Here is a 12,077-nt window from a genome sequence, read left to right as displayed (position 1 = left end):
AAACTTTGTCCAAGTGAATGAAGTTAAACTAAATATTTATTCTCTTATATTTTTCCCACTCTCATAGCTCGGAACGTTAAATTAGGGGTGACAAGGTCTTAGAAAACACACTAAGAAAATGTAGATTGTGTTCCATATTGCATATTGTGTTCCACACACGTAATAACGACGGATATGTGGCAGTGGTAACCCTAAACCTACTCCAGTGCGGCAATTAAAGATTGATTAGAAGACGTGTTGTTGCTACAATGAACCTCTTTACTAATTGAATTGTACCGAGTTGTTATGAGTTGTATTTAATTTGTTAAAGGCAGTTGATAAATACCGTAAAATTTTGAACTGGAATATTAATGATGTATTTGGGTTTTAAAAACAAAAAAAACTGATGTTATTGCTGTGTACAATTTAATATTTGTCATTAAAGTTGCTCTCATCTGCCTAAGTAACCATTCGTGCTAACATTATAAATGCAAATGTCTAGATGGATGGATGAATGTGTGAAGGTGTCTGAAGGACGGCTGAATATATCTGGTTGAAAATTAACATAGATGTAGAACATAGTCTGAAAGTACACATAGGCTACTCATTAAGTTTTTTTTTAATCCGCGCGAACGGAGTCGCTTGCGACAGCTGGTAAAAAATCATAGTCGACTAATCCTTTGTTACGCGTTAACACAACCTCGTAATGGGCAGCATTCATCCGTATCAAGTTACAGCCGTTGTTACGAAAGTTATTAATAGCTATCGGCATCCTTAAAACCTATTTTAATATTTACTCTGTTCAACGCAAATATAGTCTCAATTAAAATTCGATGGAATGGTTCGTAATGTTAGCACTCCTGCTTCATAGTTTGACTAGCTGTCGTCATCGACACCATCAGCGCGAAATTAAAAAAAAAAACTTAATTAGTAACCTATATGTTCTACATCTAGGACATGCAGTCGTTCTGGAGATACCTTCTAACAAGCATCCATCAGTATTGTCATCATTAGTTGGCAAGAAGTAAGATTGTGCTTATAATGTCTTATCTATTTATAACGTTTTTTTTATAAATCAATTTAAAAATAGATCCATGTTTAGACACTGGCAACTTGTAAATATCGATCACTCGATGTAAGTAAAATAAAAATGTAAGTTCAACACAATTACGCTTTAATTAAATGTTCTTATAGGAAATACCAAAGTGTTGATTGAGTTGGAACATACGATGCCCTACTTTCAACTTAACTATTGTGGAATCTCAAATACACGCGTACCAAAATATTTTTCAACTAAACAATTGTGAAACTTGCTTAATATGGTGCTGTTGGTGTATGTGAAGATATTTTAGTCAGCTTTGGAATAACTTTAAGTTGCTTTTGTTTAATTAAAAGCTAGTTTTGTTGCATTCTGTATTAGTACGTACTCGTCAGATGTTTTTATTAAGAAATTTGTACCACATTTTTGAACTTTATTATTTGATAGTTGCCGCCCGCGACACCGTCCGCGCGGTATTAACAAAAACCTAATAAGTAGGCTATGTGTTCTTTCAGAGTAAATTTTATATGTGTGTCAAATTTAATCAAAATCCATTGAGCCGTTCCGGAGATACCTTCAAAAAAACATCCAACAAACAACCAATTCAAATATTTGCATTTATAATATTAGTATGAGTACCTGAATGACCGAGTTTTGCTCGGTATTTTTTAAATTGTGTTTTTTGGAAATTATATTTAAGTACGAATTACTTACTAATAAAATGATGAAATATGAATAATATTTTTCGATCTTACCGATAGAAAAAGTTAAGTTTATGTTTAAGTTGATTATCGATAAAACACGAATAAAATGACATTTTATAAAAATGATTCCTAGCTAGATCGATTTATCGCCCCCGAAACCCCTTATATACTAAATTTTATGAAAATCGTTGGAGCCGATTCCGAGATTCCAATTATATACATATATATATATATATATATATATATATAAAAACAAAGTGCTTTATATATATATATATATATATATATATATCTTTAATATTAAAAATATGAGTTATCTATAATCGAAAAATATACTAAATTCCTTTACTAGTATCAACATAAAAACATGATACTCATATACGAGTATGTACATAGTTTACTACGACTATTTTCGTTTCTTTCGTTCAGAAATGTGGAGTGTTGACACCATAGTCATAATCAACTTGGATAATAAAAAAATAGAGGTTTGTTTGTCACAAATAAAATGATCTAGCCGTGGAAATGTAAAAGGGGAGCGAGCAATAATTTTTCATAGCTATTTCTAAATCTATCGTACAAATGTTTTACTGCCCCACTCGGATAAGTTTAGTGGTTATTTAACTCGTCCTTAGTGTAGATTTTTCACGCTATATCACTAAGGAATCTCTATTCACTCTGCGATAAGCTACTGATTAATTTAACCTATAAATAAGTAAAAAAACATTCTCAATTTAAATCTTATGAATTAATGAATGAAAAAAAAATCCTCTTTTCGTCCAAATGTTAAACTTTGCACGTAACAAAGCGTTATTATGAAATATTCAAAAGTAATCTTCGAGAGGTTATGAAGTCCTGTTGGGAAGTATATTTTACCCGTTTAATTAAAGATACGGTTTGATTAATACACGAAATTAAATTATTTTTGAACAGGATTGTATGTCGTAAAATACCCGTGAAATTTACGGGAGATGCAAAATATTGAACAAATATTTTGTAACTAAATGACCGATCTCAAGAAAATCCATAATAATTATTTAGTCAGCTTTATTCCTCATAAAGTCATAAAGTCAATGCCGTTAATTATAAGTATAAACAATATATGACGTTAACTTTCTATTTGTATAATTATTTTTTTTATTTTTTTTTTGTAAAACGGGTCACTGATACTTGATGGCCACCATTCTGAAAAGACTGCAACATTGAAGAAGAAATTTATCAACTTACCGATTTCCTAAAGGTATTTGTAAATTTACAGCAGACCCTTTAACGATGGGATCTCGTCTCTCCTTACTGACATCCAAATTGGAATATCTCTTTGAATAAGTAAGTACACTGCACATTTCACTCGCGTTAAAAAACGCCATTAACACTTCCGCAGTATCATTTAAACCATAAACTTCGTTTGTAATATCACTCAAACTATTGTTACCAAAATCCGTAATATTATCAGTTACAGTACTATTAACTAATTCGTAAACACCATTATGCATCGGACTTGAGTACACATAAACTTTATCTAATTCTGTATCGTTCTCTGTTTTTATATCTTCCGTTCGAGTTACATTCGAGTTTGCTTGGTAATCTTGTATTGATGTGTACCAAGCTTCTAATACAGCGATGTGGGCGTCCAAATCCCGACATGTTAATCGAATTTTACTATTGTGACATCTCTGTTCTTCAACTATTTCTGAAACAAGAAATAAAACATTTAATGAATGATCTATGCTCTACTATATCTTACTAATATTATAAATACGAATGTTTAGATGGATGGGATGAATAGATGTTTGTTTGAAGGTATCTCCAGAACGGCTGAACGATTCTCGATGAAATTTGGCATACAACCTGGAAGAACACATTAGGCTACTTATTTTGTTTTTCTTTTTAATTTAAAAAGTTGTTTATTGTTCTTTATAAAGAATGTGGAACATTTATTTCGCTTGGCACAAGATCGGCGAAAGTTCACTGAGCTGACGGCCAACCTCCATTAAATGGAGAGGCACCTTGAGAGAGAGAGAGAGAGATAAAGAATGTACAGTTACATTTTTTATTTGTATGATTTTTGGCTAGATTTAACTATTCGATTTGAAGACATAACGATCATGTAAGCCCGCGACTCTGTTCGACCGGAATTAAAAAAAAGTAGCCTGTGTGTTCTTCTAGACTATGTTCTACATATAAGGCAAATATCAGCGAGATCCATCCATACATCTAAATATTCACATTTATAATATTAGTAAGGTAAAAACTACGCTTAGATATATTACCCCTCGAGTTATAGTTTGCAGATATAAATATCTTCATATTATAAATAGAACAGTCTAGTGGATTTTATTTTCATAAATCTGTTAATGGCAATAAAAGTAACGATACAAATTCGTGCTTTATGATTATTGACGTATTTTAATGAACGAGAGCTTTTTATATCCAATCAATGTCAAAAGCTAAACTGAAGTGCTTTCTCTCATTTGACTAATTTTAAATTCGACTATAAAATCATATAAAACATAGTACCTGGATGACCGAGCTTTGCTCGGTATTTTTTTTTAATTGTGTTTCTTGGAAATTATATTTAAGTACGAATTACTAATAAAATGATGAAATATGAATAATATTTTTGGATGTTACTAATAGAAGAAGATAAGTTTATGTTTAAGTTGATTATCGATAAAACACGAATAAAATGACATTTTCTAAAAATGATTCCTAGGTAGATCGATTTATCGCCCACGAAACCCCCTATATACTAAATTTTATGAAAATCGTTGGAGTCGATTCCGAGATTCCAATTATATGTATATACAAGAATTGCTCATTTAAAGATATAAGATAACTAAATTAATCAAATTCTGGATTTTTATTTTAGTGTATCGCGTTTTTCCCTCGGCCACGAGGATTCGTTAGTCGTATAAAAGTGTAAACTAATATAATTTTGACCAAACGGACGGTGCATTTTCACCCCTTCATCATTGCATCCCTTTCATGTCTATGAAATTTTTAATAAGCCTTACTCGCTCATTCTGACCCCGTTGCATTCCAAATCCAAATCAACGTTACCATGGCAGCCATCCAAAAAAGCATTCATCCGCCAACGATTATTGATCTTTGCTCTTTTGCAAATAGTAAACTATTCCTAACAAAAAAGTGAAAGACGCATAGAAAATTAGAGTTCAAATTACACTGGCTGTTACTAATCGAGAATATTAGCAAAGATAATTTATTATAGGAAATTAAACTTTGTAATAACGGATTAAAGTAGAATTTAGATTAAGTAAGTTTATCAAAAGGGACGAAATAGATTTGCTTGATATTTTAGGGGCTTTGTGCACATCCCGAGGCACTCGTCTTCATCATACAATATGAAATAGCGACAAATCGCTCCTTTTGTTAAGCTTAAAGTTCGGGATGACTGCATAAATAAAAAAAAACATCCATTTAAATGTTATAAACAAGATGTTTCAAAAACGAATCATCGTGTTTAACGTTTGAAAAGAAATCTGTAGTTATGGACTACTAAAGCTATTTTTAGCTATGTGTGTCAGTAACCATGGGTTTCTAAGACCAAAATCCCCGTTTAAAAATTACTATGGTACGCGGGGATTTAAAAAAACACCATAATAAGTAGCCTATGTGTTCCTTCAGACAATGTTCTACAACTATGTCCAATTTCAGCGAGATTCGTTAAGCCGTACCGGAGATATCTTCAAACAAACATCCATCCATCCATCTAAACATTCGCATTTATAATTTTAGTAAGAAGATTGTTATCTCTGTTTCATCAAAGATAATTGACACGGATTTCGATACGTTTTGTACAAAATTTTCGTTCTCAGAAACCCACGATAAGTGAGTCAAACATATAAATCATAGGTACATTAGTAAGAAAGAATAATGTATTTTAATATGTGTTTTGATCGATTTCATAAATTTCCATTTGGCACGTTACCTGAAACACTTAACATAGATTCTTTCCACCCACACAATGTTTAGACGTCATGGAAAATAACAAAATAAACAATTTATTATTTTTCTTTTCCTTCATCGTCATAAATACTATTTGAAATTTTGCAAAAACAAAAGAATAAATGATAGTAATACGGTCTCTTTCCCTCTCGCTAGTCCCATTTGTAAATTTTGCCTGCTTAATATTGTCATCTCTCTCTTTTCCATTGAAAATACTGAGACAAAATATATCTGTGCAGAAGTTTCGACAGTGGAAACTCACGATTAACTAGAGAGTTATTAGTTACCCAAACGTGACAGGAATGAGAATTCGATGGAAACAGTTTGAAGCTGGTTAATAAAATCAAGACTTTTGGGGGAGTTATTACACGAAATGAACACTCAATTCCCTTATTCCTTTGTAAATATTTAATTTAAATTTCGTTGCCTATTTATACTTTCGTCATTCGATAGTTTTAATAATTTTAACCTAAAATAAATAAACGGTATTAGATTATTTTTAACACAAAATCGGAAATTACTTAGTAAAAGTACTAACAGCTTTAAATATTGAGTACTAGCTGTAGCCCACGACTCTGTCAGCGTGGAATTAAAAAAAAATAATTAGCCTATGTGTTATTGCAGACTATGTTTTACATCTATGCCAAATGTCATCGTGATACATGCAGCCGTACTGGAGATACCTTCTAACAGACATCCATCCATCTAAACTAATATATAAACACGGCTAAACACTCACGTATATTCGTCCGGTGCCGGCACCGACTAGTTTCGAGCACATAGGGGAGCATCAGGAAACTAGTCGGTGCCGCCACCGGACGAATATACGTGAATGTTTAGCCGTGTTTATATATCAGTTTAGTATAATGTCTCACGAAAGTTTGAAAAATTTTATCCATCCATCTATACATTTGCATTTATAATATTTATTATAGTAAGATTTGTCGCCATTAATGGCGCTTTTATAATGATTAATATTGTAAAAACTTATAACTTTAAAATCTCCAACCAGTCCGTCTACATAGAATTGAAAAAAGAAAATCTCAGTGGAAATTTTTGAAGCAACATCCATTATACTTAGTTGTCTGTGGTAGCTAGAGGCGATCGCTCATAGCTCCGCAGTCTGCAATGAAACGACTGATATACAAACACTTTATATGTATATTTATGTCTGTTCTGTTGTCGCGGCGTTGGGAAACTGCACGCTAGATAGTAACACGACACGCTTGCAAAAATATCCTGCGAAATGTTTTATCATGGTCGTATTTCAAGTTGAAAGTTTTAAAAATGTCGGAATATTTTATAGAATGTTAGCCTCAATATTGCACTTTCGTAATAAAAATGTATTCCAGTGTATTAGCTTACTAACCAAAAGGTTATTTAAATTAAACAACAAATACAAATATAGATGAATCATACATCTATCTATTCTATATATCTTCTATATATATAAAAGAAAGTCGTGTTAGTTACACTATTTATAACTCAAGAACGACTTTACTGATATGGCTGAAAATTGGTGAGGAGGTAGCTTAGAGCCAGGAGAAGGACATAGGATACTATTTATTCTTTTTTTTCGAATTTATGCATTGAAGAGCTGCTATATGTTTAACTTACTAATATTATAAATAAGGAATTTTTAGATGGATGTGATGTGGATGGATGCATGTGTGGGCTACACTAATTAAGTTTTATATATATCCACGCGGACGGAGTCGCGGGCGACAGCTAGTCTTTAATATAATTTTTACAAATATACGAGTATGTATTCTTTGGTATGATTGTCTTAAAAGTTTGCGTCATAAGTCTGATAAGAGTGACGACATAGTGGGTGATTTTGGTATTTTCAGTTGATTATTTCATCATCAGCTCACTATACGTCCCCACCGAGGGGCTCGGAGCCTACCCTAAGTTAAGGGTGATTAGGCCATAGTCAACCACGCTGGCCAAGTGCCGGTTGGTTGTCTTCACGCATATCTTTGAATTTCTTCTCAGATATGTGCAGGTTGCATCACGATGTTTTCCTTCACCGTAAGAACGTCGGATAAATGTACATATGTAAATCGGAAATCGAAAAACACATTGGTACATGGCGGGATTCGAACCCAGGACCTGCAGATTGCAAGTCAAGTTCTTGACCACTGAGCCACCGACGCTCGTTGATTATTTACACAACTTATATTTCAGTTAAAAATCTCGCATAGAGGTTTCCAATTTAACGTTAGAATACACGCAATATGCTCGGAATGAGATACAATTTGAATATTTTATAAGCAGATGTGTGTATCGATAAAACAACACGCTGTATAAGATATAATTTATTACTAATGTGTATAATATATTAAACAATATTTCGCAACAAGATGATTATTTTAAATGCGAATGATTGGATGGATGGATTGAAGTTTTGTTAGAAGATATCTCCAAAATGGCTTAACAGATCTTTATGAAATTTGGCATAGATGTAGAGCATAATCTGGATGAACGCATAGACTACCAATAAAGTACTTTAAAACAGCTAGGAAATTATAATACAAAATTATTAAATAATTACGTTTAAATTCACGATTACAACAATTAAATACTCGTAAAATTAGTCTTCAAACTTGACAGACTGATTATTAAAATAGTTTCCTATAGAGTTACAAATAATCAGGTGGAGATTACACCAACGCATCTGTTGCTTAACTATTAAAATTTCGTAACAATGCGGAGAGTTCCCCAACTTGTATTACAATCTAATAGCAAAATGTCACTCCGTATGTCCGTTTGGACGCCATTGTAAAAATGCAACCCTCAGAAAAATAGCAAAGCACATTTGCACGTTTTTATTTATTTTTTCTCAAATTTATAATACAATGTTATGTTTATATATGATTGTTTGTATGAATATTTTGTCGTGTATAATTCTTAATAAATAATATTCGATAATTAATAAAACTTAAATCACATAAAATCATATTCGCAATTTAAAAACACGTATCATCATCATCATCCTATATTCGTCCACTGCTGGACGCCTCTCCCATGGCACGCCACTGAGCACGATCTTCGCCAACTGTCATCCAGCTCTTCCCAGCTACCCTGCGAAGATCATCGCTCCACCGAGTCTGAGGACGTCGTACGCTACGTTTGCCGATCCGTGGTCTCCAATCAAGAACTCGTCTACTTAAACACGTATATTAACAGTCAATCTCTGAGTTGTTAATTCAGGCTTCCTTTAGGACAGATTTATTAAGTGGAATCTACATTAAAAGTTAAAATTACTATTAGATGACTCTGAGTTTGGTATTGAGTTACTTAAAGACGTTAAAATTTCATTTTTTTTAATTATAGTCAAGTACGTCTTGTAACATCTTCCATTAAACAAAGATTACAACATATGTCTGTAACTTACGAATCGAATGCAATAAAGAGGTCATAGCGTATAAAATTACTAACAATTATTTATAGAGATACAATTTCATCTCCACAGCGCCGTACAATTGAATACTAATAAATTAAAACTGGTTAATACATTCGAATGATAATTCAACTAAATTAAACTGACAATCGTATCATTCTTACTGAATCTCCATTCGCCGTAACGTAATTAGGAATTCACCTGTTTGGAAGTATTATGTAAATATAATCGAGTGTTCCATTGTCGAAACAGCAACGTAGTGGAGGACGTTAATTTCCGACCCATTTCGGAAATATTTCGATTGACGCAAAATTTGCAATTAGATAAAGTTGTTATAAAACCAAATTATAGCCAATACAGTGATAGCTTGATAGTCGAATTCAATGGAAATTAGAAATTATAACAAAGTTGTCAAAAACAATTTTAACTTTATAAGACTGTAATCATAAACTCATCAAAAACGTACGTAAGTTTAATCAATTTAAACATTATAAACTTTCCAAAATAAACCCATAGACAATAAATAACATTATCAGCCAGTGAAATGTGTAAATATAAACTCATTTCTATTAAATTAGACTGTAGGATAATCGATCTTAAGTGGGAAGCGAATTTAATTCTTTAACAGTGCATGAAAATGACATTTCTTTTTTTTAAGAGAATAAGAAATATGAGAAGTATATTTTATACAGGTGTTAAAGACAAGACAACTCATATGCAATAACGCATAATCTTTAGCACTAAAAACCGTAAAATAAAATAAATTATTTACCTATATATCCATTAACAGCAATAACATAAAACGTCAACAAAAGAAATCCAATGTGCGTGCATACGCAGGATTCCTTCAACATTTTTCCGAATTCACCTCCTCCTTAATCATTTTCCACCAAAACATTACACAGGAAAAACAATCGACCACATAATTACTAAAACATGTCCCATTTAAATTAATCAGGTCGTTGACTTGTCATTGTTAATATAAATTGGATTAAAGGTAGAACGTCTGCGAGCGTGATTACGTGCGTTCGCGAATAATGCACGATACGTCCGCTTTCCACGAAAGCTCGCGTGATACTGAATTACCAATAGGCAGTGATGCATTCCGTAGCATTTCGTAGAGCCTAGATTTGGAAAATACGTATTACATCGATCGAATTCATAACTAATAATTACCATTAATTTATTTTGTAACTATTACGTAGAAGCTAAAACTACGAAGCTACGAAATGTGACCGTGTTAAGTCTTTAAAATTCAAAGGTAGTTAATTATTTTCATTCAAGATTCAATACAGTTCTCAAGAATGCATCGGCTATTGAAGTCAGAACCATTGGGAATCAACTCATTAGGCGCCAGTTACGTGCTTAATAGTCGTGAGACTCGTATTATAATTAAGGTAAGAATTTTGTTATTTAAAACACGTTCACCTACTGCTATATACAATTAAATAGATCAGTTTAACTAAATTAGACGTTGCTTTACTCTTTAAAATATCCAAACTGAGATGTATAGTGTTGTAACTCATGAATAGTATAACTTATCGATAGATTTGTTTGGTTATTAGATCTGTAACCAGCTGTAGTGAACTCGTAAATATGAATTCAATGAAATACGTTCGTTATTTGATTATGTTCACACGAATTGTGTTTATGAAACAATGCGATGTTTTGCATATTTGATATTGTTTATAAAAACATTCATCTCAACGGAAGCAACATAATATACGTTTGCATTTGTTAGGATACATTCTCTTATTTTCGGCTTCGAAATTTATACTTATTTTTAATTTAAATTTTAATCAAATTAGATTTAAACAGATATAAAAGAAACAAAAGGAACTAGAAATATTATACTGGTAAGCCAGAATTTTTTTTTTTAAACCTTTCAACAGAAGCTCTGGCAATTTTAAAATTTAATCTGGAAAAAAATTCTTGGCCTATTTAATTTGATACAAAAATCACAGTAACACGCGAGGGGATCATTAGATAAACATCAAAGTTAACACTTTCAATGCTAATACGTATTTCAAGTACTAATATGAATTCTCGGAGCGGGTTGGCATTGAAAGTGTTAAATTAAAAGTAGAATCAGACAGGCAATTTGACTATTTTAATACGAGGCTTTGCTTAATCACGGATTATAATGCGTCACTAATATGTGTTATGACTAGACATTGCCCGCGACTTTTCCTTTTCGACTACTAAATATGTTTACTATAATATTAAAGGGCGTAAGCAAAGATTATTGTAATATGTTAAGGAATAATTATAAAATCAATCAATGTCACTAAAATACATTAAACCCGTCTTTTAACTTGAAAACGTCTTGAATGATAAAGCTCCTACTTAGTACATGTCAAGCCCTTGTCCGCAGCAACGCAAGGGTTTCAAAAAAATCATTGTCTCTAACAGAAACGACAACTTTCAATATCAGTTGGGACTTCATAACCTAAAATAATGTATTAGATTATACGATTATATATGTTAACCCTTAATTCGATGGTGTCCAGTGTGACGAACAACTAATTAAAAAAAACTACAGAACTAGTTTAGAGAAAATTACGTAGTATGACTTTACTAAAAAAAATAGTTTTTTTGCTACAAAAAAATTCGTCGAATTAAAGGTTAACATGGTTGTGACTTAGGGAATTCCATGAAAATAGTATACTACTACATCAATCAATGGACGTCAATAAAATTTATATTAGGTGATCCATTGCTCGTTTGATCCCTTCTTTTATAAAAAAAAGCAAGCTAAAGTACGCAAAATATATTACTCCCTTGTCAGTCGGACAAAAAAGAAGCTTTAATTATAATTCTCCCTCTTTAAACGTTAATATTTTGTTCATTTCGCATCCTTGTTTAAATGAGGATCCGTGTGGCGCTGGCGTCGCGTTGATGTGTTAATTAAAATCCTGCCACGTATTCTCCTCGCTTGAAACGAACGTGGGAAAGAAAAATGAGCCGAGCTTATGCATAATCTGTGGGA

The 12,077-nt window shown here is 32.2% G+C and overlaps 1 protein-coding gene across 2 annotated transcripts in view; it reads right to left on the bottom strand.

Annotated features, from left to right (window-relative positions):
• The window catches only part of LOC106127757 (uncharacterized), a 52,005-nt gene extending 41,858 nt beyond the window's left edge, over positions 1 to 10,147 (bottom strand). For both annotated transcript variants that reach the window (XM_013325989.1, XM_013325990.1), the window contains exons 1-2: positions 9,861 to 10,147; positions 2,947 to 3,409 (exon numbers count right to left, since the gene is read on the bottom strand). In XM_013325989.1, the coding sequence (XP_013181443.1) occupies positions 2,947 to 3,409; positions 9,861 to 9,942 (545 nt within the window). In that variant the 5' untranslated portion in view covers positions 9,943 to 10,147. The remainder of the gene's footprint in view (positions 1 to 2,946; positions 3,410 to 9,860) is intronic.
• Positions 10,148 to 12,077: the final 1,930 nt, after the last annotated feature.

This window comes from Papilio xuthus, unplaced genomic scaffold (genome assembly GCF_000836235.2).
Source record: "Papilio xuthus unplaced genomic scaffold, Pxut_1.1 DF824655.1, whole genome shotgun sequence".
In the NCBI taxonomy this organism is placed as follows: domain Eukaryota; kingdom Metazoa; phylum Arthropoda; class Insecta; order Lepidoptera; family Papilionidae; genus Papilio; species Papilio xuthus.
Note: the sequence above shows the minus strand (reverse complement) of the source record. Positions and strands in the feature narration are given on the sequence as shown.